The following is a 23,071-nucleotide window of genomic DNA, read 5'->3' as shown; positions in this document are numbered from 1 at the left end:
TGGGAACCTCTGTAGCTAATGGTTTGAAGCAGGCTATCTTTGAAGTCATGGAGAGTTGCAAACGGTACACCAATCAAGAGAAGAAGCTATTTCGTGTGAACAGGAAGTATATGCATACAAAGCTGCTCGTCAAGAGAAGCTCGACCTGCTGTCTCGACTCGTCGCCACCATCAAGAAATCGGAGGCTCTTCACAAAGCGAGTAAAGAAAAGTGGGATCTGGCTTGTGCGGTAGTGACTAATGAGAGGGAGGAACTGGAGGCGAAAGTGGTTGCGAAAGAACTTGCTGCAAAGAGGACAGATAAAGACGCCGAGAAACTTACCAAGCAGTGGGAACAACGGTACAAGGCAGAAGTCGAAAGCTCATCTGAGCAGGTCGCAACAGCCAAAAAGCAATGGATCGAGGTGGTGGACTTCATTCTGAGCGCAAAGGAGCAAATCACCGGGCTTTTACAAGTTCTCAAGAGCAAGACTCATGTCGAGGCTGGTAGATTGAAGCGGGACCTGCCAGAATTTACTGCAATGATAGCCTTGCAGGTATGTGATGCCCAGGCTACATTGTCGGATCAGCACACACAAACATGTTACCTTAAAACCTCAAGGGGTCTATAATCACGGACCTATACTGAATCAAACTTGATTGTAGACTCAAATCATGGTGTATTGAGTAGCACTTGAAAGTCCTCCATTCATTATCTTTTACCTTTCGTAAGTCGTTTGTATCAGATCTATGTTCATGCCCACTTTCATATACCGAAGTCATAAAAATAAATAAAATAAGTAAATAAAAGAAGCCATCAATGGCAATAGAACGTCGCTGACAGATACATGAGACCAATGTCTGAATTGCGTATACAAATGTACATGAGAAAACTCTGTAAATCTTTAACCGCGCAAATATATAGGAGAAAGACCAACCAGTATCAAAGTCGTTCTCCGTCGTCCATTGAAAAACACACGTGGACGGAGGAACAGCACGCATATACTGTCTTAAATGCGCATACCCACACACTGTCAAGTACTCAATGGGTCCAAAGACCAAATTAATAATCTACAGCTCAGACACTACAAGAAAAAACTGAAAAAAATAAAAAAATAAAAAATATTTCCATCTCTACATCGTTTCATGTTAAAAATAGTCGCCACCGACAAATAACCCACCGCGTATAAATTTGAATGCTTAACTGCACTGAACTTTAATAAAAAGTTCTGAAATCCACCGAGTGGAAAGTTAAATCTCCCTCCTCGACGTCTACAACATACGACATGCTAATAAATATGGTAACAGCTTTGGAAAGGTTCTAATTCACAGGAGCCACCGAGACGCGCGACGGCTACAGAACACTTTGGACGGCCTCCTGGACTTTTTTGTTGCGACGACAGACCTCAGAGAACTCCTCCAAGGAGGTTATTAAGGAATTGGAATCTGATCCTGAGGCTGCGGATTGAATAGCCTGTAGGAGGTTCATGCGCTCTCCCTCTGTCACTACATTCGAGGGAATCAGAGCAGCCGCTTCTTGTGCCCACTGCACCACTTGGAAATTATAAAGGCGTGCCAATGCCATCAACACATGTCCAACCTGCGAAGAGTTCACTCAAAAAATGTTTCAATGTTTGGGAAAGAGCGTGCATTAGGAGAAGCTTTGCACGGATGACCAAAAGCCAATTCCATGGGTTCGAACACTAGACCACAAAACCGTGGGGCATGAGTTGTAAAAACCTTCCTAAAGTATCGACGGAAGTGAACACATGTAGAGAAATAAAAGTAATGGCACGTCAATAGGTCATGGAACGGATCTAACCTCGGAAAGTCGTGATTCTGGTAGAGCCCCGGCAGAAGCAGCCAATAAAATTCTCGTCAAAGTTGCACCACGAGGAAGGAAAACTGCATCAACAGCTCCTCCGTAATGCTTTCCTGTGAAAGTTGTGGGTACATCCAAGATATCTTGGAAAAAGGTCAAAATTGAACGACATGCCTCCCTGCACATATAGGCCAAATCAATAGCAACACACAAAAACCCTAGTCGAAATTCATTTCTGATAGACAAAAACTAATCCTAAAGACTGATTGATTCAATTTACAAGTTGTAGCGATGTCAAAGTGCAAATATTCACGACATCTCTTACACACAAAAGTGGAGAAGAATGTTGCCACAGATAACTATAAACATCAAATAACTTAATAGCCAATAAAAGTACCTGTGTTGAATAGTTATGCCAGTCATGGCACAGTCTACCAATGGTGGTAACATGGTGGTAGTTACTAGCAAGTGTGGACAGTAACGTATGCAACGCGATGCTAATAAGAAGCAGTCATCAGCAACATCAGGTAGCGCAGTAAAGTCCTGTACGCACACGTGCAAAAATAGTTAATGTTCCAATAGCAATCGACCCTAAACTAAGATGCAACCAACACTTGACATCTAAAACAGTCAAAGAGTGTCCAGAAATATAGCACTAAATAAGTCAAACCAGGAGGACTCTGAAATTATTACCTTAATAGTTGTCAACATCGATATCGATTGTCCAAAAAGAACTGATATCAGAGTACCTAGATATCCTGCACAAGCATTGTCGCTACCAAATACCTGCAGTATCCAGTAAAGCCAGATTATGATGATCAGAAACCATTCAGATCATGTCAAGAAAGCACTAGATGTTAGTAAAGCCTACAAGGTGATGGCATCACACAGGTAAATGCAAAACTGAAGTAGGTATGATACTTCACAGCAGATATTGAGGAGATGACATCGCAATACAATTTCCTAATCATTGAGAAAATGAAGGATCACCTTAATGACTTCACTAGCAAGATACAAGAGACATGAATGATGGTGCTGTTGATAACGCTCTTGCACCTCCTCTAGCATTGAGCCCATTACACTTCCAAGGGCACTTCCGCAGTTGCGTACCTACCCAAGTTATGTTTTGCGTTGATGAGGTTAACATTTCATAAAGAGGAATCACCAATAAGTAACAAGCAATCATAAGCAGTGGCACCATTGGGGGCCTTTTAAGATGAACACAAACACACACAAGAAGACGAAAAGAAGAAGCTTACAGCATATTTGCAGGCCCGACATAACTTCTCCATGGTCCTCATATCAGATGCCCGTCTGAAAAGGAGGTAGATAAAGCCATCAGTTTGTTTGTTCATATCAAATAGTTCTTAATAAAGAAACACCTAAAAAGAATCTGTACAAGGGCACTGGAGAGTGCTCGACAAACATGAACATATGGCAACAAGAATACCCATGGGTTACAAAGCACTCACTGCGTGAAAACAGCCTTCAAAATTGGCCACATTCGTTGGAAAACATCTGCCAAATGGTCAGGCTCACTGCCATATCTGCAATATCAAATTAAACCACAGTAGCAAACCTGATGAGCTCGAAGGAAAAAAGAACAGCACTAAAAAACCGAGACATCAACATATATCATTTCAGACAAATGCAGACATCTGAATACTCAAGCTTTATTATCTCACAATGGACGCAGAAATTCACTCCCACGAACCTGAAAATGTTAGTTATCCGATCAATATGTACAGTATACTGGTTTGAAGTAAACTGCTGTGAAGATCCTGCTTGTTGTGCTGCTGTAACCACTTGCTGTCAAAACATTCAAAATAAAATCAGATTTCCCATGAAGAAGTCTTTAAAAGAAAAGAGATCCAGAACAAATGCATATGAGCAAGAGTTTGCAACAATGTGCTCTTAAGGATGATCCACACCTGTAAAGGTGCGAGAATCGGGATGCAGAGAGCATCTAGCGCAGACCCAAGTCGATCTGGTGGCAGCGCACTGACCATCAAACTGAGGAGAAACAACGATAAAATCAGTTTTGCACAATATGAGAAAGAACATGAAAATGCCATCATATGAAATAACTTTAATACGTATATCCTTACAAAGCACTCAACCGGGTATCCACATATATGCTTTTTAAAACTGCACGGATACTTACTACGAGAAAGAAAATGCACTGGACATGCAATACGAACTGAGTCCACACGACTGAAGCACTTCCACAATATACCAAATAACGGGGGGAAAAGCTTCTAAAATCACCGAGTACAGAGCGTATTTTCAATAAATCTCTCATAGCATGTATAGCTCATGCCCTCAATACCCATGTACCTCATGCCCTCAATCAACTGAAGTTCATCGTCTGAAGACAAGTTGAAATTACTCTTTCCACTCATTACTTGCTGGTAGACATTGAGAAGAGCATCCGCTGAACCTGCTAATAACTTTCTGCATGCTGAACAAGTTCGAAAAAGGCTTCAGTCAAACCAGCAGTCATTTAAATATTTTGACATTTCGATGAAGATCACCAAAGAAGGAAATTGGCTAATTCAATATTGAGAGGAAAAAAAGAAGGCGGCTAATGCTATATTTGATAACCCATCACATTAATGTAAAGTACCAGCAGCTGCAATATCAATCAACCCTCTAAGGAAGCAAAAGAAATGGATTGAACGGTTTGGAAAAACAAGGAACTGACCATCGCAAACATGCTTCAAAGCTAATGCAGCGGCAGCACAAGCATCTTCAGGTGCTGACAAAGCACTGGTAAGTAGTTGCAAAAGAGATGGCAAAAGAGTAGGTGCATTTGGTGAGCCACCTAGCCAATCCGCATAGGCTGCTATAGTCAACGATGCTGCATCCACAATCCACCATCGACATCAACATCATGAGATAGAAAATTACAAAAACTTAAACTTACAAAAACAATATCATCTCAAATAATGCAGTCAGCTGCATCAAAAGCTCAGAGGTGAAATGAAAATAACGCATGTGCAGTGACTAAAGTCATCAAGCCGGCATTTAGAACTAAAAATCACACCTAAAAATTTAACAACCCCAAATTCATCTAGGGGGAAACCAAAATCCCAACTTACAGGTATAGATGAGCTGAGGTTGTGAAGGCAGCTGGGATAAAAGCGCCAAGACCTAACAAATTGAATTTCAAATATCAAATCCAAATTCCATTTCACGTGAAAATACAATACGATTTACAATTCAAAGATCTATATCAATAACACAACGTAATATGGCATCAGTCATGCTTGGCAATCTAACAATCCTTAAGCTGGATATTCGATTCTTGCAACAACGATTACCTGAGGCATGTAAGCATCTTCTCGAGCCGGAACTGCTTTCCCAATAGCACGAATGCAGTAAAGCGAAGCCTCTGCTGCACGCCAGTCCCAAGAACCTCCACCTCTGGCGCTTGCAGCGAGCTGAAAAAAGTCCAACCAAAGGAAAACTCAATGAAAACATTTGAATGGATTTATTTACAGCTATCATCATAAACATTACAAATATCTAAATTAGGAAAATGAGCATGAAAGGTTCACCTGCAGCAGAGGCTGGGCAAGAAGCCTCAGAGTTTCTTGACCTCCAAGAACAGCAGCCGCATCCATGAGCATATCTGCTACAGCTGAATTACATACATCTACAGGTATTAATATAACTCGATACGAAAGTGCGTTTTCCACAAATAAAAGGTTCCAAGCAATCAAATATATAGTTAAACGATCAAGGATATGAATAAAACATACGAACAGATGCGCAGAAAGACAGACTGCAATGCACCAAATACTATAGCCAAGCTTCCTGGTTGTTGCACCACTCCTAAAACACACAAAAACAAGAACCTTAAGTTGTGCTTAAATAGAACTAGTTGTGTGCAACAAAGATAATGAGGTTCAAGAATGCCCTCCACAGTGAGATCTTACCATATCTGGTGGACTTGAAATCAGCGAGTTCATCTTTCCTCCAGGTTTCAAATCCTGGAGGATACGTAACACGACAACTAACCTGTAATCGCAAAAATAAATTGCCATGTTTCACTTCCACAGGTCAGCAAAGAAATCTTCATCTTTTTAGCATTCTATAATATGAAATTGTTCATGAAATACTAGTACAAAGAAATTCGTGCTTACCAAAGACACTAGAAGCTCAAACGTTGGGCGGAAGGTTGCCAGCCTTCGTTCCCTTTCTACATCAATAGCAGCCTCTCCTTCAGCTGATCCATGAAGCTCCGATCTACCCCAAAGAAGAATAGACCGGAAGTAAATTTGTGAACGTATGTAGAGGAATTCACCTAAAAAAATGACTAGACAATATGATGACCAATGAAGTTAAAGCAACAGATGATATGAACACATGCAATGAGATTTCTTGGTAACCAGAGTAAGCACAGCCAATAAAAGTATGAGACAGACCTAGTTGTAAGCGCAAGGCTCAAACGATGCCAAAAGTTGAACGTTATAGCAGCGATATTGTCATCAGGATGTGATGTGACCTCCGCTAGTGCTTCGACAATCATGAGGGATTCGGAAGACCCTGTTCCCAACAAGTCCTTTGATTAGTAACTATCAATACATTATCCCGGAAATATTTACACTACAAAAACTAAGAATTAAAGCATGAAGTTTCTAACTATGGCGTCTCTACTCTAAAAAACGCCACTGACATGCTTACAAACATGAGTTACACTCTTCAAAAAAATCCATCTCTACCAAACACAACCCGATACAGTGGATACTACATACCGCTGGCAATCAAATCAACATATGATTCACCGATTTCCGCAAATAAGTAAGCCATGCCCTTCGTAACTTCTTCGTCCTGCTTAACAAGAGGTGGTGGAATGACACTTGAGCTCAACACCGTGAAATCAGGAATCAAAAGACATCACAAAATGGTTTCTTTTGAATCTCAAAATCAAGACTTCACCTTTATATTAGACACTGTAGCTTTCCCAGATATATTTTTCTTATTGAATACAGTAAACATGAAAAAAAACATCCTTTTTGTATACTAAAACTGGTCAACATACAGACATACACTAATTAAAATTGTAATACTCAGGAAATGCCAAACGTGAACTATTCCAGTATAATACAAAACCGAGCATGAGCTCAAGATTATGTGCACGTAGAATTTTCTCAGTCCACAGAAAGAGCAACACGAGTACATTTCTAGTATGAACGCACCTCTTCTTCTCCTTGCTGACTTGGGTCGACATTAACCCCTTGTTGAGCTTGCTTTTCAGCGTACGCAGCCTGAACATAATCCAGACATTCTATTCAACTTTAATATTCGTAACTGTTCGGGCTTCGGGAAAACAGAAGACAGCTGATTTCAATTTTTTTCCGTCAACCGATTCAACACTTCCATGAAGGAAAATTAGTAGGGTCGACTGTGAGATAAATTAATAGATAACATGATGTAATAACAACTTTACACTTTAAAATCCACATTTGAAAAATAGCAATGACATACCTTAACAGTTGCAGCAAATCGAGGCTGCAAAGCCATAATCTGAGGAACCAATACTACCACTAGAGGCATATGGATAGACAAATCGACAGGACTCCCACTCACAGTGAAGCGAATTAGCTCTGTCACGGCTGCACCAATCCAGTTTCAAAATACATTACAGTGCATCCTTAAATCATATCTAGCAAAACTTCTAGAGCGTTGATTGTTGACAGATGAAACAGCCAACCCAACGGTAACAGCGTTCAGATTGCAACTTTAAGAAAAGAGTACGTGTAGCATAACTTGGCCCTTACGAATGTTAATGTTCGTTAATTCTAGGTTCCGACTAGTTAACTCATAATACTGACGTTCGCTGACCAAGCCACTTAACGATGATAGAGTCAGTATCTACACCTGCACACGAACATTATACAAGCAGGTAGGGTGGACTCACAAGGGCTGCGTACCATCCACTGCAGCATCAAATGTCTCTTCAGAATTTAGTCCCGCAAGTGAGGCTGCCACCAAAGGATGGGAGGCGAGGGTAGTCGCACTGATCCTGCAATTTGGCAACAAACTCAGGATAAGGACTCGCGGCAGAATGTTTTAGTCGGTTCCATGAGATTTACAAACACAAATGCACATGCATCGTGAGCGGCCTATAATAACAGAAGATAGAGATGATAGAGAAGATACAGAAAACCAAACTCTGAAGTATATCAACTTCTGCATTAATTTACGGCATAGCTAAGAAAATTTATTCTTGCACATTTCATGACTATCGATTACTACATTGAGCAAAAACAACATGCAGTATTCTAACCCACCCAAAGCTGAATCGCATCCATGCTGCAAATGCTCGAAGTACCTGCCAACGAAAGTCCACATACACACCCAAAATAAGCAATACCCCAAAAACTAACGAGTACAATTGTATTTAATCACTTCAGACCACCTGTGGATCAAGTGAACATTCCTGTCAGAAATGTCCCACATGCAACCGGAGTACAAATATTTTTGAAACAACTGTCTCACCTGCTCCCGAACTTGAATAGAACCATCACGTAAGCAAGAGCTAAGCAAGTCAAACGCATACTGCACAGAAGAAGCCATTTCACGATGGAATTGTCTGCGCCTCTCTGGTCGTACTGCAATTTTGTAGCTGTTTGCTTCCTGAAGAAAAGAACCCCAGCTGCTACAATCAGTCATAAGTAACAACTCAACTATCACAGATCAAGATAAGAAAGAACACTATCATTTGAGAAAAAATAACGATAACAAATTAATTGTATAAAGATGTTTATTTCATTTTTAATCAAAACATAATAGTACAAGAACAATCCATAACTTGGGAATTGAGACACCAATCGGTTCATGATAATTCGATAGACAAGTAAGAGAAGCAGCCCGCAAAGATCGCCAAAAAAAATTTACGCGTGACTACGTTTTGTAAAATTATTCCTGAACTAAACAAGTTTCCTGGAGCCCCCTCGCTAGTCAAAGGGGGCGCGACTTTGTACTAGATAGAAGTCCGCAACATCCAGCCATGAATAAAAAGATAAATCAACTGACTAAGTACGACATATAGCACAAGGTATTTGCGTACTGAATAAAGCGTATAACATCCTCACAATGCACGAGTTAATAATCAATACTTATCCACCAACACTACAGGCTTGTACAGCTAGCAAGGGGAAACTGCGATTAAGTACAACCAAAACATAGCACAGACTAAGTCCAAAACCAGAAAGCTCTCAACAAGCACTCTGTCATACAAATGAATATCAAAACCCTACTTTGAAACTAGGTCCAGCACGACAGATCTTGAGAAATAGAATGGTCAAACTGAGAGTCGCAAGAAAACCACAACTGCAGTCCCTATTTGCATTCGATGTGCACTCCGCTCTGCTTCTCTGTACAACTCGTCTACGGAAGATGACTCTCACAAGCTGAAATAACTCACCAACAGCATGCATCCTCAAATCCCAAACATGTCAAGACCCAACTTAAAGCAAATCACTAAGTGACGCAATTCATATGACCAAGCTACAAGTCATGTATCGTTCTACCAAATCAGAAAATTATGAAAAATCAGAAACCTGAGGGAAAACAGCTAACAACTCGAGGAGGACGGGAATAGCCTCAGACTGAGATCCCAGCTCCTGGCCAAGCCAATGTATTACTCCTGCATGACCCCACTCTTCTGGGGGCATTTGCACGGCGAGAGCTGCCATTGCAAGACACAGCTGGAAATCAAGTAGACATGTCAGAAGAGGCTCTAAGTATCTAGTGGTGTTCGTCATAAGAGTTCAATTAAGCACAAAATTGTGGCAAAATCAGATAGAAGCAAATTTTAAAACTGCAAAAGTATAATGTCTTTTGTTGAAAACATTTTTCGTACTACTTCAACTACGTTGTTTGATAGATAACATTTGATACCAATTATACTAACATTGCCTTCAATACCTGAGTTCTGACGGCAGCTGGTCCTTGTCTAAATTTCATTAGCAGCGCCTGTAAACAAAAGTTAAAAGGAACAACTTGTGAGACTTTATCGTATCCAATTGATAACAAATAAGTAGATATGCACCCGCCATGTGAATGTGGTCCAACGAAGAAAATCCAGGGCCCAGAGACAATCCTGTAGACGTCCAACATGAGCTTATACACATAAAGGAGGCATCCAAACTTCCGAATCGAAAAAATTACAAAATAGCTAAGTGGTTGCCTGGTCAAGTGATTAGTTGGGAATCGTGGTCAAAATGCGCAATTCAAAGATAAATTCTGCCCAAAGATGTAGACCAACTTCCAATGCAGGGGCCAAAAATGGGAAAGATGTGGTGCTCAAATCAACCATCTGAATACGAAAGAAACTAGCCAATGAGTGAAACCCCTTTGTATTGTTTCATAGAACTAGGGGTCCATTTGCATCTACAACCTAACGAAACTTGAAACACAGCATGCTCAGAGAATATTTTTTTTCTCCAAGTATTTGGAAGTTTGAGTTTCATGATGAAGTAAAGATCTTTAGAGGAACCATTATCAACTGTGCGCGGTGGAATACAATTTCTAAAATAACCAGGCCACTAGCGAATTGAGAAAAAAAAAAAAAAAAAAAAAAAAAAAAAAAAAAAAAACTTGTGTGATTTGTCTGTGGTTAATTCCATAACATTATGATAGCGGATGAAACATGTAATATCAAAAGACCATTCAAAAATAGAATTAAAAAAAACTTTCGATGAAATTTGTGGTCGTTAAGAAAAATCGATTCTCTAGCTCTTCTCCATCCCACCACAGTAAGTCCGAAGTATATATCAATAACAGTGATAACGCCTTTCTGACACACGCCGTGATTTGAACGGTAAGTGGATACGGTACAGCTGAAACTCATCGACAAAACCTCAGTACCTGTAATCCATAGCAACTCAAATACTCACCATTAGAGAAGCACGAAGTGAAGTTGGTGCAGAAGCTGGCAAGTCTTCAAAATCCCTTTGCACCTGTCATTGGTGCCAGCATTAACCGGATCGGATCAATCAGCTCGAATTGTCTTAAAGCAGTCATCGCCACCACTCTACTCGGTTCAAGATAACGATCCCGCAGGTGCCTCAACTCTCGGGTCGCTCAGTAAATCCACGCTAATTACGTACAGTATAACGCAACAAAGACACTTCAATAAAACAGAATGCTAGATTGCCTAAATATCCGGAATGAGGACGAAAATGAAACCTTAGTTCGAATAGTCTGAGCCGCAAAGTACAGTGCCTCGAGGCTGCTACTCTGATCATGAAGCAAACTGTCCGAAATCTGCACACGCCACGAACAAAAAACCTCAAAATCGATCCTCAAAATCTCCACGACATTCCACGTCTGAAGGTGAACCAAGGCGACGTGCGCCCCGAAATCGCGTTTTCAAAAACCTTCCACCAATCTTAAACCCTAATGTGCTCAAAAGGCAGTATTCCCTACCTGCCATGCATCAAAAGTGTGCTGAAAATCATCGAGCCATTGGTTGGCATTGTTGCGAATGGAAGGGTCGGGGTGATGATACAGCGCCTGCAGAGCCTCCAGCAGCGTTGCACGAGGTCCCCCGCCCTGCTGCTGCTGCTGCTGTTGCGCCTCCATGGCTCACAGCACCACAACACTAGCGATAACAAATGAATTGGGGATCAAATCAGGGCCGAGATCACCACAGCAGCTCCTCCGAGACAGGATTAACGTTGCGATCAATCACGATTGCGAGACTCCAAGCAACGTCGCGTTGAGATCGGGCCACTCCTCCGCAGCTTCACTGAGATCCCTAATGGAGCTGGCCTCCGTCAAATTTTGCTCACACCTCGACGGAGACGACGAAGAGCCCCTTCTACATCGTTGAACTTTTCCCGTTTGAATTATACTTTAAAGTTACTTTTGCGTTTCCATTTCAAACTAGATCGGAGACGGCGGTGGGAACGCATGTGGTGTGCTTGGATCGCGATCCTGAGGTTGCTGACCTGGACAAAAGGTTGGTTGGCAACCCCTGTGTGGCTGACGTGGACAGGTAGTTGGATAAAAGTGGGAAATATATTAATTTGCACTTTTAAATATTAGATTTTAATATTCTAATAAAATAATTTTTGCAGTGATTTTTAATATTAATACTTATTGTATTTATATTGTAAATAAATTCTATACATTTTTTTTTTGTAAAAATTGCCTGTAACATTAAAATAAATAGAAATAAACTGAAATAGATAGATTAGTTCAAGTAGAGAATAATCTCTTTACTAAAACCTCAAGGAGGTTTTTTAGATGTAAATCAGATCTTCAGATTCTTATGGATATGCCATATGGTTTTTAAAACTTATCCACAAGTTTCTTATTTATGTGAAGATTTGTTGAAAAACAACATGCAACTTGATACTTGGGCTACAAGTCTTACAGTACTAAGGAAACTTTAACAAGGCCTTCTTGGTAACTAGTATATATGGATATAAGAGTGAGGCCATCCTCAATCTTGTCAACACCTTTTTTACATTATACCTTTATTCAAAACTCTCTAGCTTATTTGTATTTGGCAATAGTCATTCTAGTTCTTTTTTTTGAATCTTATGTCTATTTATTTTCTCATTGCTTTTTCTCTTCTTCAATGATATATATGTGTATTGTCATTTAAGTTTTGTTTGGATTCAAGTCCTTGATATTTTCACATTGAATAACAATATAGTTCTAACTTTTGGATTTCTACAAAAGAACCTTCAAATTTGACCTATATATAAATATTCTATAATAGATTAGTATTTGCAATGGAGATTGAGTCTAAGTAAAAAAATTGGCCTCTACACATTGCCTACTTGTCCCTTTTAAGCTTAAGAGCAATAAACATATAATAACATGAGAGATAAAACTTTTTCTTTTGATAAAAAGTTGTATTTTGTTAACAATAAAGTTCTAGGCTGAAATCTTGATAGTGGTATTGTTATAAATATTTTGTAGGTATTGATTTTCTAAATCATGCCACATTACTTTGAGACATTGTAACTTCCTTCAAAAAGTTTTATTAAAAATCTCTATAAATATTCTTAGGCTTTTTTCATCACCCTTTGACTAAAAATTTAATTGAGTGTATTGAGAATTTTAAAGCTTGTCAAAACTCTTGATTTAGATAGAAATTGATTATACTTGTATATCTACCTTCATGCCTAGTATAGTAGAAGATTGTTAGTGGATTAACTTACTTTCATTTCATTCAAATTCTCATAGAAGTTTTTGATGTTTTTTTAACAGTTTTTTCATGTATTCTCATTACTATTTTCTTTCATTTATCAAAGTTTTTCGATTTTACAACATTTGATTGATGTAAAAATATTATGTGTTGGTTGCAGGTTGCATACAATATTTAATAATATTTCTAAATAACTATTTCTTTTTGTATTTAAAGAAAAATCAATACCGTGTTTTTTATTTTTTCTTCTATGATGATTTACTTAAAAGCATCTATCTCAATTGCAAAATGCTCTATCTACAATAATTAATAATTCACCATCTCTCACACCATTTGCACCTGACAAACTGCAAACAAGTGCCGAGTGCTGTCGAATCCGATGTATCTCATGTCGAGAGACAAAAAAAAAAAAAAAAAAAAAAAAAAGAAGAAAAAAAAAAAAAAGAAGTGGTGTCTCTTCAAAAAAACGTCCACATTGAAACTACGATTTCTCATAGGGAACACAGGCATCAAAAAAACAAAAAACCAAAAACAACAACATGATAACACGAAAAAGCAATAATGGGTTCAGAGATCAGCAAGTGTCCAAAGAGATTCACGAGTGCTCAGGTGTAATGCTGTTATGGTACATTTGACAATGTGGGTCATGATACAAAGGTGGCACAGGTGTGTACAATTCTAAGCCACGTTAAATGAGTTCCATGCTCCCTCAACAAACTTCTTCATGCCCTTGAACCATCTCTTGTGGCCAGCTTGAGCCTTGAACAAGTACAAGTTGTCGTCTTTCACAGTGGCAGCGATCAGCTGATGCTTGCCTCCCTCGTCTCCGTCAGCAGTACGAGTGAACACGCTGAGCTTGTAGTTGGGCCTGCCGTTGACATCCTCTGAGTTGGCCTCCAGCATTGCTGCTGTGGCCACAGCGTTGTCCATGAAACCACCCTCAGAAGGAATTTTTCCATCGTAGGCTTGCTTTTCAAAAAGATATGAGACCTGCACGGTCACACCAGCATCAATCTCATGATCATCGCAGGAGTACAATGCTCGACACATTCATAAGTGTGTCTTTGCATGGCAGTTAAGAAGCAGCAGAATTTGAAAACATTTGGTCAAATTAGAGACGGTTTGACATCACGTCCTACCTGGTCGAAGAACTTCTCGGGCGCCCTGTAATCAGAGATGGTGCTTTTGGTGGTTGGGGAGATTGACACGAACAAGTTGTTCGTGGCATCGAAGTTGTCCTTGTATCTAATGACTATTTCGGGGAACTCCTTCTCCTTGCTTGGATTCCACTTAGAGCGAACATCCATAGAGAAGCCATTGTCGGTGAAAGAGGTGAATCCAGTAGTCTTTTTAGGAGCACCAAACACATTGGCTGCCAGCATCGGTTTCACAACAATACTCAGCATGAAAGCACCATAACAGAATCATTGTAAAGCACGCACTAATCAGGACTTTCTTGCTGTGAGAACTCACATACCCACTGTGGCTTCATCTTTTCAAATATCCTCTTCTCCAAATCAAAACTAACAAGATATCAAAGCAACACAAAGTCAAAGTTCTTCACGGTCTTCCTAATAGAATCGAATCCATCATCGAAATTATTACTCACCGCTCTCTCAGTAGGCAGCATTGGCTGGGGCGATCTTAGCAGTGCTAGCAACGAAAGCCAGCTCCAGGGGATGGCTCCAGGTGCCATTGGTCTCCTCACTCTTAGATGCTCTGACTGCAAACCTTCTAGCAGAAAACTAGGGCATGCAAGGAGTGGCAATGGTGACTGGCGCACCAAAAACCCTACTCTTGACCAATGCCAACGAGGTTCTATTTAAGAAACACAACAAGCAAGACACAAGTAAGTAGAAAACAACAAGGTTAGACACAAGAGAAGTGTGGAATGAGATGCCTTTCAATTCCAACATTCTTTACTTATAGGTAGAATTTACATCCATTTTGGCTAGCATTCATCTTACTTTCATCCAACTAAACCTATTAGGGACATAGTCCTTAGACCTTTTTAGAGACAAGTTTCTAGAATCTTCTAGAAAGAAGTCTCTAGAAACTTCCAAAAGATTCCTTGAATATTCTTTTAGAATATTCTTCAAAGATTTCCTAAAGATTCTTTGAAGATTCCCTAAAGATTCCCTTAGAAGGCTCTAAAAGATTCTTAGAATATTCTAGTAGATTCTAGGAAGTTACTTGAGAAGCTTCTTAGCTCTTGGGTAGTTGCTCGAGAAGCTTCATAGTTCTTGGGAAGCTTCTTGATGCGCTTCCTTAGAACCATAGGCCAGTAGTATATGTAGGAGTCGAGGTTGAAGAGTTCTTCAGTCTCGACAACGCATCTCTTGAAGCTCTAGCTCAATTCTCTTGGCGTTGCTCTTATATTCATCTGATAATCTAGTTCTTGTCATTTCTTTTTGAACTTCTTGTTTAGATTTCTTGTTTGTATTTTTGGTCCGTGACAGTTTGTCGAGACTACCTTTATCTTAATATCAGAGCTAAATCCTTCTTGTTTGAGAGCGGATTACCCCTCTTCTTGAAGATATTCTAGCGCTTTAGGGGTTGCGGATTACCTTCCTCTAAACTGATATTTTCTCAATCACAATATCAGAGCTTAGTTCTTTGAGGCAGAGAGTGGACTACTCCTTTCCTTGGAGATACTTGAGCGTTCTAAAGGTTGCGGATTACCCTCTCTTGGAACTGATATTAATTCCTTCTTTTTGTTTAGCATAGCTAGTAGAAAAGACTGTTAACATCGATTTCAGAGCTTTGCCTTCTTGATAGAGTGCGGATTACCCCTCTTCTCGAAAGCATTGAGGCATTTTTAGAGGTTGCGGATTACCCTCCTCTAAAACTGAAATTGTTTAGTGTTTTTTTTTCCTTTTCTCCGAGTAGGTTTTAGTGACAAGTAGTGCTACAATTTTTTCCAAGAGACTTAGCAATTTCTTCTTCTCTCAAAATTTTAATCCATCTATTCTCTAAATATGGAAGTAGACCAGGTCATAGACAGTGCATCTCCACAAGTAGACAATAGAGTGGCAACTCTTGCAGATCTTCAAGCCCTTATGAATAGTGTATGAAACGAGATTGTATTTCTTCGCAATCCAAGTAAAGAACCTCAAATTGATCTAGTGACTGAAGAAGCTAGACGCAAAATTCATAGCCTACAACAAGAGATTATTCGACTGAGAGAAGCAAGACATGTGTCACATACGACCCCTATAGATACTTCAAGGATTAGTACGAAAGAACCAAAAGCGAGTATGCCAGACAAGTTTGACGGAACAAGAGCCAACTTCCGAGGTTTTGTGCAACAAGTACGGCTTTATCTACGCCTATATCCTTCTCGTTATCCGAATGGATTTACCCAGGTTGCTTTCATAGGTACTCTTCTATCAGGAAATGCTCGCTCTTGGTTTGCTCCACTATTAGAGAAGGATTCTCCAATATTGTACGACCAAGAGGCTTTCATAGAGACACTTACTGCTGCGTTTGGAGATAGCGATCGAGAAAGAGTGGCTGAAAGAAAGATACAAAATCTGCGACAAGGATCACGTTCTGCTGCAATCTATGCTGCAGAATTTCAACAGCTTACATGTGATCTTGATTGGAATGATAAGGCGTTCATGACACGATTTCGATATGGACTGAGAGATGATGTCAAGAACTTATTGATCACCATGCCTAAGGCGGATACTTTAGAAGAACTTATATCTCAGGCAATTATTTGTGACAACCGCCTCTTTGAATTACGACAAGAAAGACGATCAGGCTGGAGAAATGATGGAGCATTTGCTACATTTTCAAAAGGTCCAGAGAATCACTCCACAGATCCTGAACCCATGCAAATTGATGTGGTACGTTTCAAATCCCTCACAGCTGAGGAAAGGAAGCGACGGTTTGAACAAAACTTTTGTTTATATTGCGGAGAAGCGGGCCATAAAGCTGTAGATTGTCGGAAGAAACAGAAGCCTCAAACAACAAGACTCAGGAGTACAAGCATGCAAGAAAACAAGGACGTCCAGCCACAATAGGGACCGTGCGGCTGGACATCTCAACATCCAAAATTAATCAAGGTCCCTTTCTCTCAGCTCAACCTTCAAATTGTTTTATGGTACCTTTACATCTGGATATTCAAGAACTACAAGTCGATGCTTTATTAGACTCGGGTGCATCCGCTTGCTTTATAGATGAAGAGTTTGCCAAGCTTCACAATATTTTTCTTGTAAAGAAACTTAAGCCTGTCCATGTAGAAGTCATAGACGGACGACCATTGTCTTCGGGCAATATTATCCATGAAACTAAACCATTGAAGGTACGTCTTGAAAACCATGAGAGCAATATTGTGTTTAATGTTATCAAGACCCTTTCATGTCCTATCATTTTGGGACTATCTTGGCTTGATAGATATAATCTATTGATAGATTGGAAGTTGCGGAAAGTGACATTTCCAACAAACTCCTTGAAGGTGGAATCTGCCAAGACAATGTCTAAAAACAAATCCTTGTTTATAGGTGCAAGGGCTTTCATGAAAGAAGCCAAGCAAAATACACCTCTTGTCATCTTCGCAACTCCGACTCGAGAAGATGCAACTCCGACTTTGGTTATTCCAAAGCAGTATGAAGAATTCAAAGATGTCTTTGAAAAGAAGAATGCTGATATGCTGCTAGAGCATCGACCCTATGACTGTGCCATTGAATTGCAAGAAGGAGCACAACCACCTTTTGGACCAATCTACAATTTGTCACAGACGGAGTTGACTGAGTTGCGGAAGTACATTGACGAGAATCTAGCCAAGAACTTCATCCGTCATTCGAAGTCGCCAACTGGGGCACCAATCTTATTTGTGAAGAAGAAGGATGGCTCACTACGGATGTGCGTGGACTATCGAGGTCTCAACAAGGTAACAAAAAAGAATCGCTACCCACTGCCTTTGATCTCTGGTCTTCTAAAACAACTTGGGCGTGCAAGGATCTTTACAAAGATTGACCTAAGGGGAGCTTACAACCTTGTGCGAATCAAGGAAGGAGATGAATGGAAGACAGCTTTCCGAACAAGGTATGGCCATTTTGAATACAATGTCATGCCATTTGGTCTTACTAATGTTCCAGTGGTCTTTCAACACATGATGAATGACATCTTTCGAGAGCATCTAGACGATTTTGTTGTCATCTATCTAGATGATATTTTGATATTTTCTAAGAACGAGGAAGAACATGAGAAGCACGTTCGTCTGGTACTCAAAAAACTACGGGAGCGAGGACTCTATGCCAAATCGGAGAAGTGCTTATTTCACCAAACTGAGATGGAGTTTTTGGGATTCATCGCGACTACGGAAGGCTTGAAGATGGATCGAAAGAAGGTGGAAGCAATCATGTCTTGGAAAGTTCCGAAGACGGTTAGGGACGTACAATGTTTTCTTGGATTTGCTAACTACTATCGGATCTTCATTAAGAATTATTCTCAAGTTGCTGCCCCCCTCACTCGGTTAACGTGCAAGGACAAGCTCGAATGGGGACCTATCGCAGAAAAAGCATTTCAAGATTTGAAGATGGTATTTACTACAGCTCCAATCTTGGTACATCCAGACTTTACAAAGGCCTTTTATTTGGAGACAGATGCTTCGGATTTTGCTTTGGGAGCTGTACTTTCACAGATGGGCGTAGATGAGAAGCTCCATCCAGTTGCGTTCTATTCTCGAAAATTCTCTGCTGCTGAGATCAACTATGAGATCCACGATAAAGAACTCCTTGCTATAGTAGTTTCTTTCCAAGAGTGGCGCTACTTTCTCGAAAGAACTGTACATCCAGTGACCGTATATACGCATCACAAGAATTTGGAGTATTTTATGTCGGCTCGGGTTTTGAATTGGCGTTAAGCTCGGTAGAGTATGTCGCTATCCAGGTTCGACTTTGTTATTACTTATCGGCCTGGGAAGCAACAAGGGTTGTCCGATGCATTATCAAGGAGATCATATCTCGCGCCAAAGGCTAGAGATGCAGCATTTGATCAACAATGCATGACATTGTTGAAGCCAGAGAAATTTCGGCTCAACGCAGCTATTGTACCAATTGATGCAGACTTCCTCGACCAGGTATGGATCGCAACCATTGAAGATTCTCTAGCCCTTGATATCAAGTAACATGCTAGTGATGATAAATTTAAGATGGAAGGAGATCTAGTATATTTCGAAGAGCGGTTGTATATCCCAAAAGGGCCAGCACGACTCCGAGTTCTTCAATCTCGTCATGACTTTCCAGCTGCGGGACATTTTGGATTCAATAAGACCTTGGAACTTATTTCTCGTGATTTTTGGTGGCCTCAAATGTGGAAGGATGTGAAAGATTTTGTTGTATCTTGTGACATTTGTTCAAGATCCAAAAACCCTCGACATCGGCCTTATGGACTTCTACAGCCATTGCCTATTCCACGCAGACCATGGTCTTTGGTTTCCATGGACTTTATTACGGATCTACCTCCATCGAATTCATTTGACAATATTTTTGTTGTCGTAGACCGGCTTACAAAGATGGCGCATTTTGTCCCTTGCAAGAAGACATCGTCAAGCGAAGACACAGCAAGACTCTTTCTTGATAATGTGTATCGATATCATGGTCTACCACATGATATCGTATCGGATCGAGGAACCCAGTTTGTGTCAAAGTTTTGGAAATCTCTTTTTGAAATATTGAAGGTGGATATCAAGCTTTCTTCGGCATTTCATCCTCAAACGGACGGCCAAACAGAACGGGTGAATCAAGTTTTAGAGCAATATTTACGTTGCACCATCAACTATCAACAAGATGATTGAGTCACATATCTACCGCTAGCCGAGTTCGCATATAACAACACCCTTCATGCGTCAACTCAACAAACGCCTTTCTTTTCCAATTATATATACCATTCGAAGCTTGACTTATGGAGTTTGTCAACGATTAACAATCCGGCAGCTGAAGGATTGGTGAAGGAGCTTTCGAAGCTTCAAACTATATTAAAGCTTCAATTGCAAACTGCCCAAGAAATCTTACAAGGACAAATTTCGGAATCAGGCACCTAAATTCACGATTGGAGACAAAGTTTGGCTGCTTCGATGAAATATTAAGACCAAGCGGCCATGTGACAAATTGGACTATCAAAGATTGGGACCATTTGTTATCCAGAAGCAGATCAATCCTATAGCGTATCGTCTGGAGTTACCAGCTACTATGAAGGTACATCCTGTCTTTCATGTTTCTTTGTTGGAGCCTTATCGAGAATCGTCTTTTCCTGGAAGAGTACAATGTCCACCACCTAGCATAGAAATAGAGAACCACGAAGAATACGAGGTGGAAAAGGTCCTGGATTCACGGCAAAGACGGGGTAAATTAGAATATTTTGTGCATTGGAGCGGTTACGATATTAATGAACAAACATAGGAGCCGGCCAAAAATCTCGTGAATGCGTCGCAAAAGGTACAGGAGTTTCATCGACGATATCTTGAGAAACCCAAGCCGGTTCGACGATAGCTTCTTACTGAAGCTTGCTCATCCAGAAAACAGAAAAGAGAAGAGAGCACCACCAAAATCCATAGTTGATGTAGTCATTCTCTCCAAGATAGCGTAGAACTTTGTTAGTAGCCCAAGTTTGTTCTTATTGTTTTAGCCTTTGAATATGGATAGCCAAGATACTGCACTTGTCATATCATCTCAAGCAACTAGCTCACAAAGACGACCGCGAGATGAAGAACCGCCTGCACCACGATGACGTCGAAGGATTCCGAGCAACAGATCGCTGGTGATTGTATTTGAGGTCGAGCCTGCCTACAATGGTCAGCCAGAAGGAGTGTTTGCAGGACAATTTCACAATGAAGACATGGAGGTTCATGCTTGGTCAGAAGTTGAAGGCGTGGGTCACTACCGTTGGCTTCAAGGACCATTGAATCACTTGCCTCGTGAACAACAATTGGAGTTCATAGCAGAGGTTATGCGACAGATCTTCATTTTCTTGCATTGGTATTGACTGACGATAACATTGCTTCTCGGAGACCTCGAAGCTAAAGGAGGAGGTGATGTTAGGGACATAGTCCTTAGACCTTTCTAGAGACAAGTTTCTAGAACCTTCTAGAAAGAAGTCTCTAAAAACTTCCAGAAGATTCCTTAAATATTTTCTTAGAATATTCTTTAAAGATTTCCTAAAGATTCTTTGAAGATTCCCTAAAGATTCCCTTAGAAGGCTCTAAAAGATTCTTAGAATATTCTAGTAGATTCTAGGAAGTTACTTGAGAAGCTTCCTAGCTCTTGGGTAATTGCTCGAGAAGCTTCATAGTTCTTGGGAAGCTTCTTGATGCGCTTCCTTAGAACCATAGGCCAGTAGTATATATAGGAGTCGAGGTTGAAGAGTTCTTCAGTCTCGACAACGCATCTCTTGAAGCTCTAGCTCAATTCTCTTGGCGTTGCTCTTATATTCATCTGATAATCTAGTTCTTGCCATTTCTTCTTGAACTTCTTGTTTAGATTTCTTGTTTGTATTTTTGGTCCGTAACAAAACCCTAGATTCCTCTTAATCTAGCCACCACTTTAAACCTTAGCCTCTACCTATATTCCTAGCCACCACCTCGGTAACTTTTTTTCATCCTTTTGTTGTCTTTTGACCATTAACAACTTCTCTAAGATAATATCTTTTATCTTCTAACTTATCCTCCATTTACTTTAACACTCCCACTTTGCTATTGATAGAAGGCTAATAAACCTAATCCCTTTGTCAATTTGTAATGTCTATCCTTCACCAATGCTTTTGTGAGGAAATTAGTAAGCATGTCTTTCGTTGCACAATACTTCATGTCAATCACTCCCATCTCAATCTTCTTCCATATGAAGTAATGTTGAATGTCAATGTGCTTTGTCCTTGAATGATGTTTTGGATTCTTAGCAAAAGTAAGGCATCCTTAATTGTCACACTTCATTGGAGTTGCTTCCAATTGCACAAGTCCAATGTCTTCTAAAACTTGTCTTAGCCATATTGCCTCTATTGCACCATGACTTGCTGCCATGTATTCTGCCTCCATTGTAGACCTTGAAATTGTTGGTTGTCTCTTCCAATTCCATGAAATTATTCCCACTCCAACAAAGAATACATATCTTGTTGTTGAACTTCTATCATTTGCAACTCCAGCCCAATCTACATCACAATATCCATGCAATGTAATACTTTCACCTCCAAGGCACAATTTGAAGTTCAAAGTGCCTTTTAAGTACTTCAAGATTCCCTTAATGGTTGCCCAATGAGTTGGTCCAGCCTTTCACATGTGTTGACTCACAATACTCACCACATATACAAGATCCACCTTTGTACCAATCTTTGTATACATAAATGAACCTACTGTTGCCTTGTATGAAATATCTTTCATTTTTTCTTCAACTTCAATAAATTCTTCATCTGTGAGCTTCATCAACTTTAAATTTGCCTCCAAAGGTGTTCCAATGGACTTGCACTCCTCCATGTTGAACCGTTTCAACACTTCTTCAATGTACTTCTTTTGGCTCAATGTAATGATCTTCTTAGCTCGATCTCTCACAAACTCCACTCCTAAGCAATAGTAGAGCTCTACCAAATCACTCATTTCAAATTCTTTTGCTAGCTTTGCCTTCAACCAATCTATCTTTTTCAAAGTATTGGTCAAGATGATCAAATCATTAACGTAAAGAATAACAATCAGTAAGAAGGCTTTTGATTACATTACATATATAGAATGATCAGTCTCACTCCTTACAAATCCCTCATTGATAAAAAAAAAAAAGTGTCGATACGTTGGTACCATGCTTTTGATGATTCCTTGATCTCATACAAGGATTTCTTCAACTTACACAAAAGATATTGTTTGCCTTCTTCAACAAATCCTTGAAGTTGATCCATGTAGATGTCTTCTTCCAATTTTTCATTCAAAAAAGCCATCTTCACATCCATTTGATGCATCTCCAAGTCAATTGTTGCCTCAATTGCCACAATGGTTCTAATGGTGGTGAATTTGGCCACGAGATCAAATGTCTCATTGAAATCAACACCAACAACTTGTGAGAAGCTTTTGGCTACCAATCTTACCTTATACCTCATAACATTGTCCAT

The 23,071-nt window shown here is 40.0% G+C and overlaps 1 protein-coding gene and 1 pseudogene across 1 annotated transcript; both read right to left on the bottom strand.

Moving 5' to 3' along the window:
* Positions 1 to 816: 816 nt before the first annotated feature.
* Positions 817 to 11,595, bottom strand: LOC112288985 (transportin MOS14). The gene is made up of 28 exons (XM_024533806.3): positions 11,242 to 11,595; positions 11,002 to 11,079; positions 10,710 to 10,772; positions 9,739 to 9,786; positions 9,372 to 9,518; positions 8,308 to 8,445; positions 8,100 to 8,140; positions 7,740 to 7,831; positions 7,294 to 7,421; positions 7,005 to 7,073; positions 6,561 to 6,636; positions 6,231 to 6,351; positions 5,949 to 6,051; positions 5,742 to 5,823; positions 5,361 to 5,443; positions 5,124 to 5,243; positions 4,902 to 4,953; positions 4,505 to 4,660; positions 4,138 to 4,261; positions 3,732 to 3,813; positions 3,515 to 3,609; positions 3,273 to 3,347; positions 3,060 to 3,114; positions 2,791 to 2,910; positions 2,494 to 2,586; positions 2,198 to 2,343; positions 1,801 to 1,978; positions 817 to 1,578 (listed from the first exon to the last, which is right to left on the bottom strand). Exons 1-28 carry the CDS (start codon positions 11,395 to 11,397, stop codon positions 1,333 to 1,335), a joined length of 2,967 nt encoding a protein of 988 aa, XP_024389574.1. The 5' UTR covers positions 11,398 to 11,595; the 3' UTR covers positions 817 to 1,332.
* A 2,041-nt stretch (positions 11,596 to 13,636) lies between these two features.
* LOC112289081 (putative oxygen-evolving enhancer protein 2-2) lies at positions 13,637 to 23,071 on the bottom strand (annotated as a pseudogene).

This window comes from Physcomitrium patens, chromosome 11, assembly GCF_059467195.1.
Source record: "Physcomitrium patens ecotype Gransden chromosome 11, ASM5946719v1, whole genome shotgun sequence".
Taxonomy (NCBI): domain Eukaryota; kingdom Viridiplantae; phylum Streptophyta; class Bryopsida; order Funariales; family Funariaceae; genus Physcomitrium; species Physcomitrium patens.
Note: the sequence above shows the minus strand (reverse complement) of the source record. Positions and strands in the feature narration are given on the sequence as shown.